General features: G+C 39.6%; 1 protein-coding gene across 2 annotated transcripts in view; it reads right to left on the reverse strand.

The window, feature by feature from the left end:
• The window catches only part of LOC119659203 (steroid receptor seven-up, isoforms B/C), a 119878-nt gene that overhangs the window by 21233 nt on the left and 71914 nt on the right, over window positions 1-26731 (reverse strand). Inside the window, exon 3 of one of the 2 annotated variants that reach the window (XM_038067172.1) lies at window positions 20381-20929. In XM_038067172.1, the coding sequence (XP_037923100.1) occupies window positions 20381-20929 (549 nt within the window). Of the gene's footprint in view, window positions 1-20380; window positions 20933-26731 lie in introns of both variants that reach the window. The other variant, XM_038067171.1, reaches the window with a different exon arrangement.

A 26731-nucleotide genomic window follows, 5' to 3' on the forward strand; every position in this document is an offset into this window, starting at 1 on the left:
ATATACATTTTATTGAAGTGAATGATATTACTTTCGGATGTAATTCGCAGTACTTCAGCTTGACTAGATAGTGGAAATAGGAAAAGTTATGGGAGTTCATAAATTAGAATTTATTGCGAAGGTAATTGGTTCTTGAGATATTTTTATCGCTAATTTGAATTAATCGGTTTTGCATGGTCTTTTAACCCAGTTCAATATATGGAAACTGCTAGTTGTGCTATTAGCAAAGGGTATAGTTTTGTAGAAATTCAAGAAACTGACTTTGCAGTCTAATAGAGTGAATTATCTATACAGGACTTCGAATTTCAACAGCCATAACCATGTATTCGTCAAGCATATCTATGAATTGATTTGCGCGAAAGGGGTGAAAAGGCATATTCATTGAATTTCCCGGTAGTGTCACAGATCTTTTTGTAGAGGTCCCATTAATGGGGGGGGCGGGGGGGGGGGGGGTGGCTCGTTTGATGAACTAAAAATGGGACAAGGAGTGACCCGATCTACGTGAGCCGAGCAGAACTTTATTTGGTTCTATACAGGGGATTCTGATTATTGAAAAATTAAATGACTGCAAAAACGATATTTCTCTCGAAATCTTCCATTGAACCATACTTACAGCTCCGATGTCTCAGCCAGAAAGTTACACTTATGAATCAGCAAAAACACGATTACAGATGATACTTTGCGCGAATAAATTCAATATGCGAGTACACTCAACTACAACAGCTGAATGCATTTGGGGTCCATTTTAAGGTGGATTTGAGTAAAACTCCAACGAGAGATATTTCAACAAATTGCAACAGCAGCACACAATTTCAATGAACTGAGACTGATCGTACCGACCAATGGACTGATAATTTAAATTATCCCAGAAGAACTGTAACTCCTGTAAGAGAACCAGAACGTAAGACCGGTTAAAATTACAAATTCAAAAACGACACTCCCCACTCAGGAAAGAGTTATACCGCTGTTACAGCAAATGGACTTTGTATGTGCAAGGGATGGACTTCGAAACTTGTGTTCACCAGGATACGCTTTCTTATACTGGTGGACTGCTCGACGGAAGACACTGCAGAGTGGATTAGAACTATAGTTCCTAGATTGCCAGGCTGGGGAGGGATAGAACTGTCAACATGTGCTGGGGATGATGTACCAGGAGCCCACATGGTAACAGTGTTTCTGCCAAAAGCCGACAATAGAAACGGAAGACCTTATGGGCCTCCTAATCGCCCAGAATGAAGATCTCCATACCCGATTGTGAAGAGTCTTCAGAAGCAAGGACAGGCGTAATCCCCTACATCACTAACAACACGCTCACCGGGCAGGACAGTCAACTGAAACTGCTCTGTACCAGCTGACAGAGGTAATACGGGATGCCATAGAAACAAAAGAAATAGCACTGTGCGCGTTTTTGGATATCGAAGGATCATTCAACAACACATCGCACCCAGAGATATAAGATGCCCTGAGGCGCAGGGGAGTGGGAAACACCCTGGCATTCTGTATGGGTAAAATGCTAGAAAGCAGCCAAATAGAAGTACCGATAGGTACAAATTCTATTGTCATGAACACTACTCAAGGCTGTCCACAGGGCGGGATACTATCGCCGCTGATTTGGAGTATGGTAGTGGAATACCAGTCCAAGGTTACGCGGACCACATTATTTTAATCTGTAGGGGCAAATATGAAGATTCCCTATGTGGAAGAATCCAAACTGACTAAGGGTTACTAGTGCCTGGTGCAGGAAGGTGGGACTGAGGATCAACCCAGCCAAAACCGTAGTACCGTTCACTAGGAGGTGTAAACTTGGTCACCTGAGAGCCATAAGATTACATGATATGGAGGTGAAACGAGAAACAGAGGTCAAATATTTGGGAATTACGCTAGACCAAAAATTACTCTGGAAGTTAATCAGATTAAATCAGTAAGAAATTCTGGCCGAGTCTATATTGCTGTCGAGAGATGCTCCCATCGACTTCAAATAGTGTCGATAGTGTCCGTTGCTCTATATTCGACAATAGAAATATATGATAAAGATTTACACGGAAATTATAACAGTCAGTCAAAATATTACAAAATTTTCAAACGTATGTGGATATCCTAATTGTCCCAATGACCTGCTAGAAGTAATGTTAACAAAGTATTTGCGTCTTATCTATATATTGTCTATTAGGAAAACATCTAATTCGATTTAAGTTCAGCGATAAGAAGATAAAAGCAGTGAAGAAAATTTAGGTAGGTCAATTTTCATCACGTGTATACCATATTTCGTGTGCACACTTTACCCATAATTATTTTATTGAATTCAAAAGCCTTTTATTCTTGCCGACAATAAGGCAGGCGGTTTACTATCAAATAAAATGTTGGCAAACAAGGTGGCTCAGAGAATCATCGGAAAGAGACTCCGTCGAGAACATAGAAGTGAGATTGTTTTGAAGACGATCTGATGTGTCTGTTACTAGAGGAATTACCGGTGGTGACTGAGGAAATCCATAGCCTACATAACGACGAAATCTATGAGCGATACCATGACCGTCAAGTTGTGGACAAAATCCAGCTCAACAGGTTACGATGGGCGGGTCACTTAATCCGTATGGATGAGGATGATCCAGCCAGGAAAGTATATAAGGGCAATCTCTATGGTAGAAAAAGAAGACGAGGCAGAGCCTGCCTGAGATGAAGCGATGGCGAAGGTCAGGACATCAGACAGCTTTTAGGGATATCGAATTGGTGGTCCTGGGCGCAAAACCGGGATGTCTGGAGTTCCTTATTAAGGAAGGCTTAGACCGGATACCGGTTGTTGCGCTGTTGATGATGATGATGACTGACGGAATTTCCTCTGTTTTCCGATCTTCAGAGCCCTGTCAGGTCTGGAAAGATAGAAGGAGTATCGCCGCGCCCCATATCAATGAGCTAAATTGATTCAAGTTTGGAAAAAAGATAGAAAGTGCAGTGGATCAAACGGTGCTTAAGATTTCAATATTATTTTAGTGAAATTCCATGCATTTGCGATAAACAATTTTTGCTGAAGTTATGGGTCGTTGTACAATAAATTCTTTAAGCATTTCCAATCTTTGGAATTACGATTTGCACAGAAATGGAAATTGTCAGGCATCTTTAGAAAAATTAAAAAATAGAATTAATAAACAATCCGGGACATGTAGACGTCCTACATTCGGTTTAAGAACAAGCACGGGGCGATTGCAAGCCTGAAAACTTTCACGTCGTTATCAACTGTTTGGATATTAAATACGCTTAATTACATTACGTGCGGATGTTCCTCTATTTAAATTAACTTAAATGAACGTAGAAAGAGGCATGTTTTTAAGATTAGCCATTTCCATAGAAAAAACCGTGAGAAAGAATATTTTTCAATTTGCTATCATCTACAAACTCATAACTTTATTATTTAACTATGAAGCAACCAAATTACCCTCTTTCCTTAAGTACTCACATTTGCTTTCAACTTTATTGGATCGTAAAAAATATAATCACAATATAAACTTTCACAAAATTTTTATAAGGTCCACTCATGGCACATATTCTTACCTAATGTGTCCACGTTAAATTTAAAATTTCAATAATAATAGTGTGCGAATATCACACACATGAATGCTAGCTTTCATTTATTACTGTCAGCATGTATTACTGAATATCTTTATGCTATAATTCCTTATGTGAATATCTTTTTTTCTTGCAATTGAAATTTCGGACATCAAATGATGCCGCCATTGGTAGGACTTTCTGCGAAAATTTGACGGTAATAGCAATATTTAATATGAATGTTATTGCTGACTGTGTGTAAACGTCGTAGATGAAATATGCCCATTTGAAATCGATGATGATGGCGATGAACGTACCATCATCACTTTTGTACATTGTAAACTGCGCTGATAGGTAGACTATTATAATGTGACTAGTTGGTGAATCTTCTATTCAATTTTCTCCACTTTAAGGGTACCCAATGCTTAAATTTTGAAAAATTTAAGAAGGGATATGAAAGCTAAATTAAACTTCTTAAAAAAGGAAACAATCGACTTCCAAAACTTGAAACCGCATCATCCAAATCATTGCCGGTTTCGAAATGAAGGGGTTTTATGAAGTTAGATAAATCATTCATTTCCGTTCATTCAACATTTTAGAACATATGAAAGATGGTAGCATTATTCATCTTTAACTGGTCGACAAAATAGGTCGAATATAAGGCAAGAGGGAGGTAAAATAAGTAACCGGCTTCGTGGAAGCAGAAAAGGAAAGGACTTAGATTACAACACTCGCTAGTTCGAGTGGAAACGATGGGTTCCTTCATTCATCTGAAAGCTAAGCAAATGGATTTGGCGAAGTAGAAGTACATTTTCCTTATGCAACAAATCAAAATCAATGCAAGTTACAAAGCATTGTATCGGTTGTATCGGTAGTAGCTAATTTCCATAATAAATAATGGTCACAGAAATTGGAACATGAAACTTAAACCAAACTTTATTTATTCGAGTTTAACGTGCCTCATAGCGCCTAAGTGAAATACTATGGCCACGCGCAATCACGCGAAGCTATTTGGCAGTCAGTGCATATTATGACAGCGGATGTACCAATACGGGGACAGACAAGCCAGTACGCATATTCCTGATGCAGTTTTTAATTGCCTTCAAGCAATTCTGCTACCTTCGCGATTATTAAAATTAGACTTGTCTGCCTCAGATATATTTACAATCACCTCCTTCTCATAATCTAACTCTTCCTTGATATATGATTTCCATTCACTCTTTGGTGGGTTAAGCGCGCCACCCACACCTATATGACGTCGTTCAAGGTTGACGGAAATACGCTTCAACTCCTTCCCAAGATTTCTGCACTCCTACTCTACTCTTCTTCGTTACTTGCTCTTGTGACAACCCACTCGCCGAATTTGAGGAAACCCTTCGGAAATGCAGACCGGTGATATCGTCTTTTACTGTAACCACGGAAGACAGTATATTCCTAGTTATTTTCAGAATTCAAAGAGTTTAAGACTTAACGAACATGCCAAAGTGGGAAAGCTTTCCTCTCCGCTTGGAGTGTCGACCTAATTTACAGGCTAATTCACACATTGCAGCCCTTTGGTTTTCCATCAAACCTGATTCCCGTTAAGACAGAAAAAGCTACACAACGTCAAATTATGGCAAGGTACGAGTATTTTCACCTAAAAAGGATAAAATACTAAACGCCATAGGGAGTCTATTAAATGTGACAGGTAGTAACTATTCTTTGAGAACCCTACACGAAAACCGAAGGACTAATGAGGCAATCTACATTTGTCGATCACATACTTCAGGAATTCCATGAACGTAAGATTCTATAAAAAGAGAGCTCCATAGTACCTAAGTCAGAATCGGGGCTATTTATGGCGAATGTTAACCTATTTTTCATCAAATAACAAATTTAAAACTGCCACTGCTGAGGACACAGTCGAAAAAAAATGAAACTTGGGAAACTTATTATGCAGATGCCCGTCAGCTTCCAATCTTATCGAATGCTTCAAGAAGAAAGAGCAGAAAAAAGCTCCTAAAGTCGATGAATTTGACAATAAGGCTAGGTAAGAAACCAATCAATAAAGATTTCGAAAAGATTGCCTACTTTTCTAAGAAGTTTTGAAACGTTTCAACCATATTTGATGCGAGGCACTTATACAAGCTCAGAGACTAAGATCGGAAGGCATTTGTGGCAAGATTTGAGAAGACCAGGTCCGCGGAGAGAGGATGGGAACGCAGGTTCCTCAATGGGCCCGGGACTTTTTTCGGGGTGATCCAGGAATAGACCAATTAAGAAAATTAGGTTGGATGAGTAATTTCTAGGGATGAGCCCGATGATTTTCATTTCAGGCTCGTGTTTTTTTATTATTAGCAGACGATGACGAATGTTATTTCTCTGCGATCAATTGGCATTAGGGGAGGGAGGAGGGGAGGCATTAGGGGAGGGAGTTGAGATCAAAGAAACGTTCATAGAAGAACTTGCAGTAAAGCAAGGTATTGGACAGTAGTGTAGCCGTAATCACTGTTTGCCAGAAGATGTGGACTACAAAAATCATTAGGCCAAAGGTAATGCCACGAGGCATGTGACCGTTAGTCGTTATGTATTACCGCGGCTGCAGCTAGCGATATGATGAGCGCAGTGAAAAGAGGAGGTTAGAGCAATTTCAATATATCATAAGATAGCTAGTGCTACCTACTGGGTCAACTCTTATATATATTAGACCAATAAACAGGAAGCCAACCTTGTAATCACACCGAATTTAACCTAGCATTTCTCCCATAAAAACGGGAATAGGAAAGGACATTAGTCATCAACACACCAGCAAACATAAAAATTGATGCCAGGGGGCAAAGTGAGACAGCGAAAGTAGGCGTTAGACTCTTATGAGCCTAGCAGGTTAACGAGCTCGTGATAGAAAACATTTGCCATCCTTCCAGCGAGTCTCTTACTGGAAAAGCAGTGTCCCGTTTTGTTTGTCCCTTCCCTCACCCTACGGATTTACGATCTAGAACACGGTATGGATTCATCGTTAAAAAGCAAGTTGGAAAAGCTCCTTAAAGTAAGGAGTACTAATGTAGCAATGAAAAAGATGCGAAAATTCTTCACATGGCCGGAATTAAACTTAGTTTGACACGCTTCGATCTCGAGCCAGAAAAACGGACGACCATGGATAAAGCGAGGCATGCGACATTCTCGGTCCCTGCCCCCTCCAATTTTCAGTCATATCGACAAAGCGCGTGGCATAGCAGCCTCTATCCGTGATAGAAGCTGAAAGTTGTCGATAGGGAAAACAAGCCTCTATGAGCTGTTGGTAAGTCGCACTATTAAGTCGCCTGCCAGAAAGAACAAGATTGATTCAAAAGATCTTGTAGGCTATGACGATGAAGAAATATAGTATGATATTTACCTGCACCATGGACATGCACATGGACCACTCTGTCCGGGAATATGCAATTCCGTCAACAACTCGCAAAAACTATCAAACTACCCTTTTGAAGGTAGACATTTAGATTACAAGGCTCTGTTTCCTTTGAGGACAAGGAGCAGGTAGAAAGATAGTAATGGAGAATGGCAGGCGGAGTATGAGACCAGAAGGGAATGCAATACTAAAGAAGGGAAACATGTAAAAGAAAAAAAAGAGAATAAAGTGTGGGGATTGGATTAGTATGCAATGGTAGCAAAAAAACTCGTTACAAAGGTGGAAAATCTGATTATTTTTAAGGAAGCAGTTATTAGCAATCAGTGCTGAGTGGAAGAGAGCGAGGAAAGATGAGATTATTAAATTGAGAGGAAATACGAATTTACTTTTAGAAGCAGGAGCAAAACCAGCTCCTTGTAAGTTAGTTATTACTCGAAAACTAAATCCTCATTACACATTCGGTAAAAACGAAACAAGATAGGTTGCCAAAATATTTAATCAGCGTCAGGGGATTAGAATTAAACATTTAGTGCTACTACGTTATCTTGACAATTTGATTTATGCCATGCATTACTGTATACAAAATTGGAAGAAGACATTTATCTGAAGCAGCCACAGAGCGATATTAACAGAAACAATAACTAGTGGAAATTGAAAACGATCGTCGATGGATTTAAGAAAGGACAACGATGTGAAAATAAGCAATTCAGAGGATGGAGTCAAGGTCAATAAACCTGATCCTTGTTTGGTTATTCGAGAAAAGGAAAGTGAGACTTAGTATTGGTCCTTTTAGTTATCGACCCTTAATAACAATGACCAACCCAAAGAGGGTTTTCATGAGAGAGTAATTCAAAACTACCTGAAAGTCAGGAGATAAATTTAATAGAGATTAACAGTGGAGAATAAGAAAAAGGTTCAAAAGTTTCGCGAACTTTTAGGACAGCAAGCCTTCAATAACTTGACTTGCCAAGGGATCCAGAAATATCGCAAGTAGGCGGGTAGAGTCACACGGAACATCAGGGAACCTGATATTTGGAACGAGACCTGTCTTGGTCTGTGGATTTTGTTTCCAGATCACTTGAAGACCCACAGTAGCGAAATTCGGAAAATTTATGAAGCTCGTTGGAAACATTGCAAATATTAGAGACTTCGAAGTTCTTCTCAAAAGTACGAAGCCGATGGAAAGTCTAGATTATTTTATTAGGTATGCAACTAAGTTCTCGCTGTTTGTCAATAGATTACATCCGTAGTAAGTGCTGGTTGATTTTAACATACCTAAAACGTCGTGAATCAAACAGACCCATATAATAAACAGACCGCTTTGACACGTTAGCAATTTTATTGTGACATCATATATATAATACTTTTAGTTGTGTAAAAATGTCTGACTTTGTGCCCAATAATCGCCTTTTGGGGGATGTGTTATTTTTCTTATTTCATTCAAAGAAACCGGTGGCTTACGCGCATTGAGAGTTAAATGAAGTTTTTGGAAATACTGTTCTAAGTGAAACAAAGTGCTGTAATTGGCTCCGTCTTGAAAGACGATGACTTCGATATTGATGACTGTCCACGTGAAGGAAGGCCAAAAACCTTCGAAAACGCGAAATTGAAGGAATTTGACGATGAGGGCCCGCGGCAAACCCAGGAGCAGCTTGCTCCGATAGTAGGAGTTACCCGCCAAGCCATTTCCAAGTGATTGCAAGCGATGGAAATGATCCAAAAGCAAGGTACTTGGGTTCCTTATGATTTGAAGTCAAGGGACGTTGAGTCTCGTTTTTTCGTCTGGGAATAACGGCTCCGGGAGCAAAAAGGAAGATTTTTCTTCTCTAAAGAAAAGAAAGTCATGGAGACTGTTCAATCATGCTTCTAAGTTGTGGACTCGGCCGAGCATATACGCTGCAAAAGTTTTTCTGTGTATTTGTATGGACCAGGTCGGGGTTATTTATTATGAGCTGTTGAAACCAAATGAAACCATCACTGCGAAAAACCGCCACAATATGAGCAGAGGTACAAAGAAGTGATTCTACAGCATGACAACGTACCCGTCATATTCCCATGGAATTGCTTCGTCAGATTACTTATTCCATTCAATGACCAGACCATATACCTGATCAGCAGTTCTGGTCATACATAAGCATAGAAAAAGGGCTTTATTCTCTGGATAACCTGAAAATATGAACACCTTTATCGTTTCGGCATTCGAGCTCTACGAGAAAGATGACAAAAAGTTAAAGCTAGTGATGGCCAATACTTTGAACAATTTCACTTTCAAACGTTGCAGTTATTTATCCAGATTAAACTATCTCATCGATGATGACCCTAGCCTTGAACGATAAATAAAAAAAATTGCTTAGTGTTTCCTGTCTCTTCCTTAGTGGAGCAAAGGATATCGGCACAGTTAGACTGTCCATCAGTTTCATCAGACTTAATGTAGTGCAAGCGATAAACTCGCAGCAGCGAGACAAACACATGACGAACACAGGCATCCACGATAACTGGGATTTGGGCCCAGGGCAACGAGATTGAGAGGTGTTTGCTGTCAAGTTATTTGGTTGGAAAAAATATCAGGGAATTTTCCACCTCAAAAAGACTTCAACCTTTCACGACATGGCAGCCCCTTACTACAGTTTGATCGAAAAACCACGAATATCGCGTTAAAGCATGTCCTCATCAGGGAAAAGGTTATTCACGGTAAGGTCGTAATTCGGCAAACATTCGGGAGCGAAAAGGTCACTGTTAGTTTAACGGAGAACTTGATCAGAACACGACTGACAGCATTTTGTTACCGAATGAGATTTTAGTGAAAGACAGAGGAAAGAACTTTCCTCTTCTTCGAGTTGTTGTAGCTGTTTTAGTCTTTTAACAGGGGAAAGCGTTGAAGTTATGTATATATTATTATTGCTTATTGTTGTACTTTCCACCAAGTAAAGGGATGGACATAGCTAAACAAAACAAGTGTATCGTAGTTGTAGACGTCGGGATAGCATTTGATATGGTTACTCATGGCCCAATATGGTGGGCATTGTTACTGAATAGAATCGCAGATAGAGAGAAAGTGAGAGCCTAATTGGAACACACAGTGGTGACGAATCAGATGGGCACCATCCAGTCGACTGGAGACCTAAGAGTATATAGCACATCAGCTCGCCACACTTAAACAAAAAACCGAACTGAAAATCACTTGAAGGTCCCTGCAGATAAAAAAGAACTCGAAACACTGATTACTTCACTCATGTGATAAGGCCATCCTACCATATGATGGCGAAATATGCTTCCCTGAGGCCATTATAACTAGAATACAAATAATTATATACCTGATAGTTATAAACAGGTTATAGCCTAGCCAAAGCAAATAATCAATAATCCATAGATACGAAAAATCCAAAGAGAAGAACGGATAACAGTTCAAATTGGAAGACACAAATGGAGGTCGATTGAGGATACATTTATCCTGCGAAGTGCCAAGAGTCAAACATAGGTAGGTCGGCCGCCACAAAGAAAAAGGGGTGTTAAATTAAAAGCGTGATAAATCACAAAAATTATAGCGACGGCCCCTGGCTGGTCCTGAAAGGGAGGTTTTGTGGGGGTCTTATGCTTTTTGAACTAGAGCTGGGGTTAGGAGAAATAATATCAACATTTATGCTTCAGAAATGGACCCCAGCATCCTCATAAACTCCAAGGAATTTGATCGAATATGCCGTTTGGCTCTCCTCCTTTACGGAAGCATAAACCTGAATACCACACTGGACTACTAAGGAACCAAGGAACTAAGAAGCAAAATCCAATACGGTAGAAAAGAAAATTTTCACCATGCTACCTAAGGAAGTAGAACTTTTCGATAGATGGGAGTGCTGTTGATATCCGGAAAAAGAAAAACCGTCGGAATAAATGGGGAAGTATTTGTTTGGCATTTCACATACCATTTCAAGAACCGTCAAATGCCTGAAACTAGAAGAATTCGCGAGCCTCGAAGGTTTACTATGATATTGACCGCGCTGTTTTCCGAAAAACCATCTCATCGAAATTACATGGCTTCCACTCTCAAAGAGCAAATGAACACAGCTGGAAGATTTGAGATTGGGAAGCAATATATCATAAGAGACCATTTATTCATTCTAAAGTCATTATCGCTCATTGGAGATACGAACTCTTTATTCACTCAGCTTCCTTTTGCTCCTGCAGACCGGTCTTAAAACTCAAGAATGAATGAAATTGCCACCTTTTTGTTGGAAAAGACTTTTTAGTTCGACACTATATTTTTGTTGAGCATCGGTATCCCTTAATATGGGGAAGATTGCAAACCATTTCTATATTTTACCTATAGGACCGTTTGGGCCAATGTATAGGCTCTTTCGTTAAATCCATCACCAAATATTCACAGATTCAATGAAACCCATCATAATCACTCTATTGATCAATAAACAATACCGAAAACCTCGAAGAATGAGTGGGAAACATCTACAAAACTGTCGATGATGCAAACAAGGAGAAGCAGATACTATTGCTGCGTATTGAACATATCAAATGTCCACTTGAATCTTGATGGTTTATAATTATCATACTTGATGCCTTTGTAACAGCCATCTTGCAGCTCTTCGATGAAATGTCGACGATTTGAATTGATTTGAATCGAGTCTGCATTGAATCAAATCTTTACACTCTTAACATTGCCAGTTACCGTCCATTTCAATCATTTCATTACGGAGATACGGAAAGAGGCTAACGGCAAGGTGTAGCTCCTTGAAAGAAAAACGCCAATCGTACACCTGGGATTCAGCGAGTGGATACTGGAATGCTTTCAAATAATGTTGAAGCAAAAGAAATTGTTAATACTGTAAATGTGGGTGACAAAGGAGGTCTCATGGAAGGTTATGAATTGAGGACGATGTGCAATAGATAGCGTCTGGCTACTTGATGAAGTTGATGGCTGAGTCCGGTCTACTTTGAAGGTAAACGTACTTGCTCTTCCAAAACAAAGTGTTTTTGTGGATGCCTGTAAAAGAATAGCTTCTATACCAGTTGGGGATGAACAGATGCATTCCTATCATCCTCCTGGATTGAATAAATCTGAAAGCAACGACACCTTGGATGTCCAAGTGAAAAACAATCAGATGTCCTGCATAGCCCTCAGTTCGTGGACACCTTCTACTTCCTCCCAGCCAATATTCAATAAATCAAAATCCTCCCCGGAATACCCATAGCCATCCAGACCCATCTTTACTGTGATGGCGAACATTCTGAGCGCTTCAAACGGCAATGTATCTTGGTGCCAGTATAGTACTTTGAATGTTGATTTGGATTCCACCTTCTCATCGTTGTCTTCCAATCTCGCGTCTTCGTGCGAGGCCTTGTCTTTGATATGGTTTCTTTTGGAACCCCTTGGACACGATTCTTGTGATCTATCGGCTATTTTCTGATAGAGGAGACCCGTTGTCTTTCCCTATGCCAACAGCTAGCACTTCGGGATTCTGATGTATAAAGAAAATGTTTTGTTGCTGTTTCGAATTGTATGTTAGTGTTTTTGTAGTTAATGCTGGTATTGCTATGCCCAATATAGTGTTCAATACGTTTGAGTAGCCGTAGTTTTTTTGAGTGAGGTTTTTTGCAGTTAACTGTGATCTCATGTGCTTCAAGTCACGACCCAGCTATAGAAAGCTGAAGTCGCTCGTTATATAGGTAGCAGTTGTATGTTATGGTAAGCTTTACCCTACTGACTATTTTGCAAGGCTCGTCTACGTACAGTCGGATGTATACAAACGTATAAGTCTGAACAGGATTTCCATGTCTGATACGAACGTTTCAAATCTATCTTCCTATTCTTTATTATTTTCCCGTCAACACTTTTACTTACATAGTTCCACTGTGCCAGCGAGCTCTCCTTTTATCAGTCAATCTGATCTTTCGGTAGGGTCTAACGTACATACACGTATATGGCCAACGGTAAAAGTTTTTAACATTTCCTAATTGATCTATTGATTGTGTATTGATTTACAAGGTAATGGTGGAAACTTAGGAAAAGTTTTTCTCTTTTATGTGCAACGCGAATCACGGCTGAGCAGTTTGATAGCGTCGAATGTATGATGGGAACTCATGAGTAATTGAACTTCGGTCGTTTTAGTTGATAGTTGGGTTACAAGCAATTCACGAGTTATTAGTTTATCTTAGATAATGATGCACCATGATCTTATGCTATTATGAGAAAGATAAAGGAAATTCTTAGCGGTGTTGAGTTACTGGGAAGGAATATTTGAAAATATGAGAATAATTCCACTTATGATGGTTGGAGGAGAGGCGAATGGAAGACAAGTTGTCGAATCCAGGAATTGAGTGTTATACAATCTCCTTCATCTCGTCGGGAGCACCGAAGGCTACACTTCGAATACGAAATTCAGAGATACTATACGTCAATGTAAGACACCGGCCTCAAGTAAAGAACTTGGCCGGTGAACGGGCCAAATACGTGGACATGTTGATCAGAAGGCCAAAACGGATGTGATCAGGTTGACATTAACACATTGCCGGTTGTGCCAGGTATGGGAACCCAATAACCTAGGATGGTCGACGAGAAGGCCGCCCTAGAAATGATATAAAATAGTGGGGGAGGAGTGCAGCTTCCCGAAAAACCGTGAAAGCAGTTGAACCACATTAACAGGGACCGGCAATAATTGCATTTAAGTGTGGTTGACGATATTTGTCGCATATAGGGGTGTATGGCAAGCATCTTCTATTTGAGGAAAACTGGTATTGAAAGTCATTTTTTCGTAGTAGAAGTTCACAGCGAACATAACTTAGGCACGCAACTGGCGAACGAGCCAGCCCAAAAGGCATAACTCTACGGTCTATTTAGGGGGCCTAACCGCAAATTACCGGCCCGAGAATATTTCCCCCAGGTATTCTCCAGGAACAGAAGCTCACAGAGGACCATCCCGGTCCTCATGGTACTAGATAACTTCCGGTAAGGCTTTGCAGAAAAAATTACTTCAGATAAGTCCCTTGCAGTCTCGGGTCTGATCGTCGTCCTCCAGTACTTTTTACTGCACTTCTTAACGGGTTGAAAAAAAGGTGGTATTAGTATAAAGGTCTATGACAAAGCAAGACCAAAGAAGTTACAGAATATGGAACAACAAGTTGTTGCTAAACATGAAAAACGAGTCAAATAACTTTATTAACTTGAAAAGGCAGGAAATTGCTAGTTAAACGAAACTGACAACAGGTGCCTCTTTGCTCTGTATCTGATGGGAAAAGTTCCAGTGATTTATAAGTTGCTAAAACCAGTCCAGTCATGTTTAGCTCAATATTTTACCCGACATCCCCGCGACAAATATATAGAGTTTCCAGTCAATCATTGATGGGGCATAGTGCTTCAATCAAATACACGCACCATTTTTGCGGTTTTATTGAAACGTATTTTGGCTCCTTTCCGAGAAGCTTGAATTCTTCCTACGCAATTCTGAGCTATGCGTGTCTGGGACGGGACACTCTTTGACCAACTTCTGACAGCTGATTTTATTGCATATCGAAACTATCAAGTGAGCTGTCGCCCTTTCTTATAATGTGATATGTTCTTTGAAACTTCGGCTTTCTCATAAACATGTCTACGGGCCTGGCCCATGCGTCGACAAAGTTCTTCGTTCAAAATCGTTTCAGGCCAAAGTATCCTGATAGCATAGTGCAGACAAGTGTTGGCGAAGGTTTGACGCTTTCGAGTAACAGTGGAGGTCACTTTCCATGTGCTACATATTGCTACAGCCTACAGCTACATGTGCTAGTTAGCTACACAGAAAAAACATCACGGAAGATTTTGGTAATTTTGGTGTTGGATGATTGCATTCAGCAAAGGTGAATATAGTGCTGTTAATCCGTCGAGCTACATTAAGTTCGGCGCCATCGTAGGGAGCTTCCGGGATGTACAGATGTCCTTCTCATTAATACCAACAGAAAGAGTGTAGTGTTGTTGCTTATCTTCGAGGTATGCTTGGTAGGAATATTTCCTGGCTTCAAAAGGATAGAAAATTCAATATACCACCTGAAAACAGACTATCACTCCCACTTATCTCCCTTTTATCTGCAATTATGACGGCAAAGGGGGCAAGTAAGGATCCTCAATAGGATATTTTAGAACGTGTAGAGGTAGTTCGAGTGAAATCAATCTTCTATATTGAATTTAACAAGAAGCACGCTGAATTTTGCAAGCTTTACTGCCTTAATGTCTGAGGTCAACCATTAACTCAACCCCATCAATTGTTTAGGACGTTTGCAATCTTTTGAAGAAGACTTTCTGCTGGAGAGGGTAGATGGGCACCAGAAGTGTCAATATTGCCACTTGAAGAATTACACAGAGGAAGTAGATAGGTTTGCAAAAGATTTGACAGGAAACGTCGTGTGTCTGGATGGGTTTTGACCAAAGAGTAACGTTGACGGCGCTATCTGAAAACAGATACTATTTTAAGTAATGATCGTTGGAAAGTCTAGATTTATTAAAGGTTCATAAAGCAAAAGATAGAATGTCTCATTAGCGTTTCAGCAAAAATTTTGCAAATTCCGGTATGTCGAGACTTGAAGCTGTGTCGATTTGTATAATCAATAGCATCATTTGGCTATGTTGTATTTCAAGCTTTGTCAATCCTCCAAGCTGAAGGAAATTTACTTGGTTTACCATCTCATGGTTCTGGGAGTTGGGAATAAGATTATTATGTGGAGTGTTATTGGTGTACAGCAGTTGGATATGAATCCTGGCGTTGAAAAATAACTGGTTGGACAATGAATCCCAGGAAACGTTGAGCAAGAGAAACGAGCCAAACAGGCAGCATACCTAGTGAAACACAAGGAGGAGAAGAGAAAATTACGAAAATATCCGACGAGCACCTAATGCAATATCAAGGCAAAAGAAACGAAAATATTTTCAAAAAGCGATTGACGATATCGTCTGGGGCAGAGGCAACTCATCAGGCCTCTGTCTCTGTCTGGGACCAGCATAACCAAAAGTGGTTACTGGTGGCTTTTGCTTCTTTTTGTATAGTCGGAAACATGACATGAGTGCGAATTATATCCAAGTAAAATCCGCCTTTATATTCAGAACCTAAGCCGAGGCGAAGTTATTTTATATGAGGATTGAGGCAGGTGATGTGAGACCGGATCAATTAAGAATAAACTTTTTTCCACATAAAGGCGGATTAAGGAATTGGCAACCACATTACAAGCGACAAGACAAGTGTACAAAATAGTTAAGAGCCTGAGGCAATCCAAAACCACCCTTTGTGAAAACAAAATCGGGGGCAATTATTGGGCTGAAAAGTCACGTCAGATACGGGTATCTTATTTCAAAGAACTCCTCAACCTCTGACACGGAATTCACAAGAATTATAGTCAAGGGTAATGGAAGCATTGGAAGAAATGGAGTTAGTAATCAAATCTCAAAAAATGAACAAAGCATCCTTATATATGACACCCTGGCTACACTCATGAAATCAGGTGGTCCATGGAATCAAAAAAAGGTTTTGTAAGAGTGATTAGTTGTGTCCGGATAGCTGAGTGGTTAGAGCACAAGGCTGTCGTGGGGAAGGTCGCGGTTCAAATCTCGCTGGCAACAGTGGGATTTGTATCGTGATTTGACGTCGAATACCAGTCGACTCAGCTGTGAATGAGTACCTGAGTCAAATCAGGGTAATAATCTCGGGCGAGCGTAATGCTGACCCACTTCAAGGCCCTGATCCAGTATGGATTGTTGTGCCAACGATTATTATTATTATTAAGAGTGATTAGAAAGTAAAATATGCCCTGTCCTCAATAAAGGTGACCTACAAAATCTTCACAGAAAATCTTGAAAGAAGAAATAAACTATACTCCGATAAGACGACTGATAAAAATCATAGAGGCTTTTGGACTGGAAGATCGACAATTGATTAGCTATTTAGAGTCAAATAGGTGCTAGAAAAATGCTGAGAATTAAACAGTGATGTCCATTAATTATTCCTGGACTTCAAATAGGCATAGGACAGTATTGATCGAAATGTACTGTACAAAGTAATGCTTGACTTCGGAATTCCAGCAAGGTTGATAAGTCTTACTAGAATGACAATGTCCCACATAACTGCGAAAATCAGTGTTAACAATATCCTCTGCCTTGGGAGCAGATTGACCGAAAGTAGCGACAGATGGTAATCGCTCCATTCATATATAATCGCAACTTGGGTGTTTAACCCAAAAAAGAGGAGTTCGTTGTCCACAAGTGAGGAAGTAAGCTGCTTCAAAAGTGGCATTGAGGGAGTACTAAGTATATGGAAGACTGGATTAGTTTGGAAGCAACTTACTTCAACGGTTATAGTCAGCCATCAAGGGGATCGACTCCTTAACAAAATGTTTTCTAGCTTCATCCTCAAACCTGAATTTTTATTCAGCTGTTTTGACCTGTATATAGTTCATACCCTTGCCATGTTTTTGAATTTACATAAGGTAGCAAATAAAGCCTAATAGCCACTTCGGTCACGCTGTTCCCAGGGAAAAGATGAGTTGTATCTGCCCTATACGAAATCATAAGTCTTATCTTTCACATCACCAAAGGAGATTTTGATAAATGTCGACAAAACGAATTAACAAAAACAAGAGGAAAATTATGACGGAAACGAGAAAAGTTGCGTACACCAGACATAATATTATATAATGATTGACGAGTATAACTTGAAAAATTTAGACAATCTTATATAATTAGGTGTACAACTGACGGAAGATGGAAATGAAGTGGACGAAATAAAGCGCGGAATTCAGCTCCCAAACAGAGTCTTCTATTCTGTCCAGCCAATTTTAAAAGCCAGCTACATGAGCAGGAAAGCAAAGATCCGAGTATACAAATGATAATAGGTCCTGTGGAATGCTACGGATGTGATACGTGGACTTTAACAAAATCTTTCGAAAATCTGGTCAATATTTTCAAACAAGAGAATGACCAATGACGACTCAGATTCAACCATGAGTTGTATCAAATATTTGACGTCCCTCAAGCCCCCAATGTGATCAAACTTCGGAAGTTGCAATGGACTGGCCACGTTCAACGTATGGAGAACATCCAAAGAAGAGCAGAACGACGAAGACCAGTAGGAAAACAACGAAAGGACTGAGAAGATTCTGTTGACGAAGACAGATCATCATGGCTTCAAAATTTTAGGCCGCGATCGATAGGTCGAAATGGTTGGAAAAAAATATCCCGAAGACCAAGGCCCGAAGTGGGCCATAGAGGCTCGACAACGACGACAATAGTGTTGGTCTGATAGTAGTTAGGTAAAATAAATTACAGAAGAGGAAAGTCGACACTCCAATTTACCCACTGCATGAATGAAGTTATGGAGTGTTGATACCATAACAACTTCCGTTTTTTTTTACATGGAAAAGCGGCCATTAAACGGAGTAACTGCACCCCTTTTTTACTAAACTGCTACTCAAAGTATTGAATATTAGAGAACGTGGAGCGGGCTTCTAGGGATTGTTAAAAATTTGGGGAAAGAACAGGAGAGCTGAAGAGATTGGCATTTTAAGTTAAAGTCGATTTCCAATGAAGAAGGCAGTAAGTGACTGCCGGAATATCGATTCGAAAGAATACTACTCTAGACTCTACTAAACTGACGAGAAATTCACAGCTGCTTGCTCAAGCTTTGGTTTTGCGTAAACAATAAGGCAAGTGAAGGCAATCAACCGCAAAGGCTTCAATGTCATCTATAAATTTCATTTAGAATTATATATGACGTAATTTGGGTATTATAATTCAACCCTTAGACTATGGGGCATACTGACAGAGAATTGGGTAATAGTTGACCACTCAAAGTAGTGCCTAAAAGTAAAATATGAAATGGAACACACCCTTTGATTTTACACCCATAAAATACCTTACAATACCAATAAGACTTTGACCTAACACATTCAGAGCAAATTTAATCGAAAAATATTATCCCATATACAACAAGTAATAATAGATATCTTCCTGGCAGAAGTTCTCCGTAGTTAGTACAGAATGAAGCGAAAGAATATTTTTTTTTAATATAAAATGGTTATTATAATGGTATTTGGTAATAATATAAATAAAATGAAAAATATAATTTTTATAATAAATAAATGAAATGAAACACATTTTGGATTAGTGTATGAAAATGAAATAAAATTTATTTTAGAAAATTTAGTTTATTCCGAAGAAATTCAAGGGGGGCTTACCAAAGCTATATCTACAAAGGAATAGTGTAAGCTAGAAGAACTAATAATCACATAAATAAAAATAAATAAATATAAATTAAGATAAATTAGAAGAACTAAAGATTACACAAATAGAAATAAATAAATATAAATTAAAATAAATTAAAAGGAACTAAAAAATTAACCTAACTATGAAACTTAACAAAAATGTAACAACTTAAAAACTACTATACAAAAGAATTTATCTACATATTTAACTATGGCAACAGAAGTATGCTATTTCACTCGATCTGTATTTTATGGATCAAAGGAATTGCGGGAAGGGAAAGGGTTGTCCAATGGCTGAATTGATACTTGACTGAGTCCATCTTGCCATGCTGAGTCTAGTATCCAGTCAGCAAGTTTTAAATTAAGCAGAAATGAAAATTCAGATCTGGATGAAATAGGATTTGCACTGTGGAATACAAATGAGAGGAGATATGAATGCGAACCTTTCCTAATTTCCTAGTTTCTTAGTTGCATTGAACTTTTAAGCGATGTTGCGCGGAATCTATGTATTTTTCTATGATGAGAATATAGTTTAGACTTCCTACATGTGAAAATGCGTAAACCGCTTAGAAAAGGCACTCTCCTCTTTGCTAACTTTACCACCCTACAGTTGCCATCTACTACCAAAACTACTGTGATATGGCGAGTACCTATAAGTAGGGCTACTAAACGAGCTACCGCTAGTCGCATGACTAACAAATGGCGTACTATGAGGATGGAACATATCAAATGACCCAAAAGATCGTGGGGGCGTCTGGAAGAACATCGGAGGCGAATTGAATGTTCCTATACTACCTGTACTTGGATTACTGAGCGGCGAGGCTGCAGTTGTGCTACTGTTCGATGTATGATTAGGATTTGTGCTATTTAAATTATTATTAAAATATAAATGATTATTATTCGTTAAATGGCTACTAAATGCCGATGTAGTGGTGGTGGATGTACTTGTTGTCGCCAGAGATGACAGTGATGACAAAGTGCCTAAAAAGGGTGACCTATCTTTTTTGGGGTTGTCTGTATCTAAGATTGATGTTATATCTAATTGTGTTTGCTCATCCAAATGAGTTTTAACAACTTGCATGATTTCATCGCAAAATTTGGAACTATTGTTAGGTGTGTCACTGTCACTAGGGTTATTAGTGCTGTTGTGGTTATTATGTGTTTTGAGTTTGTCTGAAATTTTTGTTAGTAAGGCTGGAACATCTTTATACAAGATGTCCAACAGCTTACCTGTAGTGAATAGGACTATTGCTTTTAGACACGAATATTCGGCTGAGTCAACATGTAACGCTTTCAGCTTCTCCACCTGCTCCTGGAAGATTCGTATATGATCCATGAATGCAACCACACGATCCGCTGCCATAGGGGAAGCATGCAAACCAGCTGCGGCTAGAAGAGGGGCAACATGCAGGGGCATCGAACATTGTGACGCATTTAGTACGAACAATTCAGACCACACTAATCGCAGGAGCGCCACTTGATCTGTCACCTGTAGTTCAGGAAAAAATGGTATGTTTTTCGCCCATTCAACCGCACTGAAGAGTAGTCGGGCAGCTAATTCGCAGATATTATCGATGCCCATGATATTATTTGGTTGCATGCATTGTCCGTATCTTGTCGTTGGATATGGTTCGGCACGTAAGAGCAGGGAGATATAGGAACTTAAGTATGAATGACCGTTGAAACCCGCCACACCCATTGGATCGCCATTCGCTAATTGATATTGCCCGTGCATTCCTGTGAGGCCTGGTTGTGTTGGTGGTACCCGTCCTCGTTGAACAGCTGAAAAGAAATGGAAAGTAAAGAAAAATTTTAAATATCAATGTCAATTGCTGAAATAGAAGTATCTAGTTGGGTCTGGAGGAGGTTAAAGGCTCATTCAAAGTTATACAAACTAATAACGCCTTTTAAACCATTTCCGATAATAATATTCTCAAGTCGCATTTCGCATTAATTCATTGTCATTTTGCTAAGAAGGAAATTTCGTAGAATTGAAAAAAGTATTATATATAATGACAAAGTGCATGTTCTTACGATGATTGACGCATCTGAAGTCTATTCTAGACGCAATAATAAATTAATCATCACCAAATGACACTGACATACTCTTCCAAAGAAATAACTATCATTATTTCAACCATAAGGATTACAAGGTCTGCTAATTAAACATTTCAACAACTCCTCCCTCCAAACAATTAGTAGTTTGGAATCTTTTCCTGCCCCAAATAACACTTCATCGAAGTCTTTTCACTGCATTTGCATTATATCTATGCAACTCAGATGCACTAATGGACATGACGAGACGTGGAGATAGTGAGTAAATGTGTCAACTAAAGAATAATAGTTATATTTACGGTAAAGGAGCCGATCAAATGTTGATATTGGACAAATTTACACATTTACGCATGCATACCATTCCGTCAAACAATTTGCATGGTTCTGTCTTTAAGTGATTTACCGACTACTGTTGTAAGCCTCCGCTAAGATTTATGTAAATTAACCATAAACATAACTCTTGTTTACATAACGTCCAATATTCAAATGATTCTTGGAGTGTTAAGTCCCACAATGCAGGCGGCGACATCGTGTTGCAGTGCAGGACCGCGTTCAACTATTTGAATTTGCAATAATTTTCTGAGTGTGGCGATATGGCGTCTGTTGGCAATGCAGGTTACAAATATGCATATTTGTCGAAACGCCAATGACCTAACATTGAGTGATTGATAGTAATTAGCACATTAACAATAATTATAAACATGCGGATAGGTTGATTTCTTCATTGATTTGTAGACACTTTATGTGCAGTGAATATTGCGGGCTGAAAGAGCAAACCAGTATTGAATCTTGATGCAGAGGAAGTTCAAAAGGAGTAATGCTGTAAATTCCTTGCGTTTTTAACAGGTTAACTATCAGTAATGGACCCGTAGTTATACTCGTATTTGCAAACCAGTACAAGCTGATCTGATGGCTAGATTAAGTGGCACTTTTCGCATAGCTAACTATTTCTTACTTAAATAACGACTATTTACCACGAAAACTGGTGGAAATTTTAATAATTTTATTGCAAATAATTAGGGGTTGCAAATCTGTCTACATACACAACACAGGGATACATATATCTGCATACTATTTTTACCTTGAATAGTTCAGATTTCTGTTTAGAGGTTAGTGAGTCTTGCTTTTCTGAAAATCAGTAAAAAATTGAGAACTAGGTACCAAGAAGAAGTCACTCTGGATTTTCAGCTTAAATACATATAACTGAATTCAGGAAAGCAGATACGAAGTACATTTAAATTCAAAGTTTACAGAATTTAACTTCCTTCTAATTGTTGAACTATACCATCTCTATCGTGTCTAATGGTATCGTCAACTATACCCCAAGGCGCTGAGCGATTCGGGACATATTCAGGGAAAAGCACCAGCCCGACTTCTCTTGGTGCCCATTTTTTTGCCCCCTGAAAACAACTATCATAATATCTACTATTAGAAAATTTTTCAGCAAACATTTTATAAAAATAATTCTTTCCTAATTTTCCTTTCTTATTATCACTCCTTTTTCCTTTGTGAGTAAGCGTACTCCGTAATCATGTCTACAGATATATTAGAAAACTCATTCCACGTGCCAAGCTATCTCTTGCGGATATTGAGGGATTATCTGAAAGACTGCTCCCTTCTGTATGAGACGCTAGAGGGACAGAGGAGGATGGAAATCACGTCGAAAGTAGCACAGGGATCCATCCTAGGGCGGGACCTCTGGGGGCTCGATATGCCCGAAGAGTCGCCCGTGGTCGGTTAAACAGACAACGTTGCGGCACTTGTTCACTGTTGAACAAGGGCAAAGCAGACTTGGCATATTAATGCGACGAGTAAGCAGATGGATGACTGATCACGGTTTCAGCCTTGAACTGGAAGAAACCGAAGTGTTCATCTTGACATCTCATATCGATCGGCGAGTCGACTATAGAGTCAAAACCAGCGGTTAAATATCTTGCTTTAATACTCGACTCGAAGCTGAGTTTCTTCGAGCAAATCAAAGCAGCAGCGGACAGGGCTGCAGCTGGAGTCGCGGCCTTGATTCGGCTAATACCGAATGTTGAGGGCCCTATCTCTACTAGGAGACGTCTCCCTATGGATGCAATGCAGTTGGTTCTGCTCTATGGCGAGGAGGTATGGGTTGATGCCTTTGACAAGGAAATGCATCGTAAGCGCCTGGCTCAAGTGCAGAAGCGGGGAACTTTGCAAGTGTCTGCTTATCGCACTATCTCCGAACTGGCCGTGATGGTGATTGCGGGAGTGATTCCCGTTGCCCTCTTCGCCAAGGACCGCAAACCTATCTACCACCGTAAGGACGAGAACTTAAGACAGGTGGTTACCCGTGGAGAACGTCAATGCACCCTTAGTGAATGGCAACTCTCTTGGTGAAATGAACCAAGGGGTAGATGGATTGCGTGGTTCATCGACAATTTGAACCCGTGGTTGAACCGAACGCACGGTTAGATTGATTACTTCCTTACCAAACTTCAAAGCGGGCATGGAAGTTTTACGTCTTACCTTCACAGGATTGGGAAGCCGCGATCTCCTGATTGTGTGTTCTGTAAAGCAGTAGCGGACGACGCTGAACACACCTTTTTCTCTTGCGAGAAGTGGGGCGGCTTTCGTGAGCAGCTTTATGCACACAGGGGAACTCTCTCCAGACAACATTGTCAGAGACATGCAGAAGAAGCGGTTCCCTGAACTAACAATTCCCTTTCTCCCCTCCGCTCGCGTTGGTGAAAGGGATTCCGTGACTTGAATATGTACAGATTTTTGTTTAGGAATTGAGGTAGACATATGTTTCATAGACTTTTTAAGCTAATCCGGAGATGAAGCTATTTTATTATTTTTTTCGATATTTTTGCGGGTTTTGGTTCCTACCTCAAGAAGATTATATATAGAAGGAGCAAATCAGGCACCACGGAAAGTGATCATATATATGCGACTTACGTAAGAACTAGCTAACTGGCTACCTGCCGGTTCGTGGAAAATACTATGGTCTGTGGGTTCTGCGTATGTTTTTAATAAATTGGTATAACGGTGTGTCGGTGTTTTTCTCTATATGCAATTAAAGAGCGGCGTACATGTGCGACGCTTTCTTCCATCATATAAATTCAAGCAACGTGCTGGGAGATGAATCTCCTGTATCTGGTTTTCTTGCCCCGACTATATAACTATTTTGTAAGGCAGCAAAGAGGAGCAAAATTATGGAAATCGGTGAATGTTAATGATTGACAGTGAAGGATCTGGCCCAAATTGATTGCCGTGGAAATCGTAAGTAACAAAATATTCATCCGTTTTGGAATGGAAGTTCTCCGTTTTATTCTATTCTGCCTTCAGCGTCATTGCACGTTCGTATGTGACTTCACAATAGACTGGAGCATCAGTCAGTTGCAGACCTTTCAAGAGGATGTAAGAAAGCGGAGAGGGGGTGGATTTCACCCAAGCGCAAATTTTCCTGCAAGGGCTCGAAATAGAGACTTTAACAAAGTTGAGTTAATTGTGCAATTTTATGAGGGTGGTCACATAAGTTTCGCATCAGGCTCGAATTTTCTCCATAAAACCCTGGTCAAACGTAATACGAACATTTTCGTACGAGCAATTGAATGGGGGCTGTCAAGAAACTTCATACACATAGAGGATCCCAATGTGATTTCCGAGAAAGGTGCAATAGCATATTTCATCCATTCATCCATACTACATTTCCCAGACTGAAACTTGCAATTTGTTTTATCATGCTGTTGTCACATTTCAGGTCAGCCACTGCTGAAAATATTCGGAGGTCTCCCTTCTGCCTCTTTTCTGCCGCTATGTAATAATTAAGTCAGTGATGTCTATCCTGAGCGGCCAGTATAGCTGAAGAACAAATTTATAGTCAATACAATGTGTAATGAGCTGAATGGATTGCAGTTAAGAATGGTAGCTGCGATGATTAGGAAAGTCATAAGATCGCTAGGTATACGAGTGAAGTTACATAATATGTATACCACTCGGCGTCTTCCAATTAAGTAGAAGATTTTTCTCTCTTTTAGATTGCATATCCGGATTGGGGAATTGATTGAGTCCATGCGCATGTGTGAGCTATTTTATTTGGCTTTGTAATCTTTTGCCCAAAAATGTCAAAAACCACGAATACAGTTTTTGACATTTTTGGGCTTTGAGCTCTACTCATGTATTTTTTTTGTTAAGCGACAAGAGACGGTAGAAATATCAAAAGTTTCCCGAAATAAAACAAATGCCAGAGGACGCTTCTAAGGAACTGAACTTAAGTCACTTTTCTCCATGAGAGCTAAAATATAATTGATGTCGTTTTGAAAAGAGGAATGTTTGTCATTCTGGTCAAAAAACCTTCTGATTTTATATTCTGAATAATCTGACATCACAGATCCATATACAGTTTTTTTTACAATCCTGGGAAGGCAATTTTAATATCATCACAATTATGCTTTGCAAGTGGTAAGCTTAGATAAGCCTATAGCAGGGAGAGAGAGCACAAAAACGGGCACAAACATCCATGATGACAGGGATCTGAACCTGAGACAACGGGATCAACGAATTGACCTTCAACAAACTCGGCCGTCGCACCGTCAACAGCGAAACAAAATTAGGTAATGAAAGGAAAATGGAAGCCTAGATAACACTTGGGATCACGTTACACCTCAGGTCAGGTAAAGTCATAAACTATGTACCCCAGTTTTTTTTTTTGATAATCTTCTCTAATCATCCTCTTCCTGTCGATAGTAAAAGCCGTCTCTAATTCAACAATTAAAAAGTAACATCTATTCTGTCATGTTTGATTTCCGAAGGGAAGAAAACCCTTGTTTTCCGTTTCTCCTGGTAGTTGAGCAGTGTCGTGCCATCATAATTACGTAAGTAAGTATAACCAATCAAACAGCAGACAGTATGAGAAACTGTTGTGGCATTCTAAAAACAAAGTTTGACGCTGAAATAAACTGTTTTGTCAGAATTCCCCTTTTGTAAATTCTACCGCTTTATTGGGAGATTATGTCCCGTTTAAAAATTCTTTTTCCCTTGTAATGGAAAACATCCTAGTATTTTCCGGAAAAAAAACTTATAAGCACCAGGGTCATCTCCTTGGGGACGCTGACGGAATTTTTTTGAATACTTTTAGGGCGTTTTCCATTTGCAATTGTTCTGTAAAGTAGAATGATGAACTCTACAATCTCCACAAACATTGATGTGAGCTTCGATGTAATAGCATGTGTATCTAGATACAAAAGCCAATGCATCTAAGTACAATAGAGCATCGTATTCACGATGAAAATAATATATAATGGTCAGCGCAGCGTTGACTTTGCGTTCGTCGACCCATGTCGCTAGAGAAGATTACTAACAGTACAGGAGGTTTGAAATTACTGAACTGGTAATAGACAAGTCCACGCGAGAGGCACCTTACATTTCAATAATGAAGGCATAGTATCACCTTGTACTTGGTTATTCCAGAAGCGGAGATCTACATTGAGAAAATATGAAGGAGGTTCGAGGATGCAGCCGGAGGGAGCTACCTAAAAAACGGTAGATCGCAAC

The sequence above is a fragment of the Hermetia illucens genome, chromosome 6 (assembly GCF_905115235.1).
Source record: "Hermetia illucens chromosome 6, iHerIll2.2.curated.20191125, whole genome shotgun sequence".
Lineage (NCBI taxonomy): Eukaryota > Metazoa > Arthropoda > Insecta > Diptera > Stratiomyidae > Hermetia > Hermetia illucens.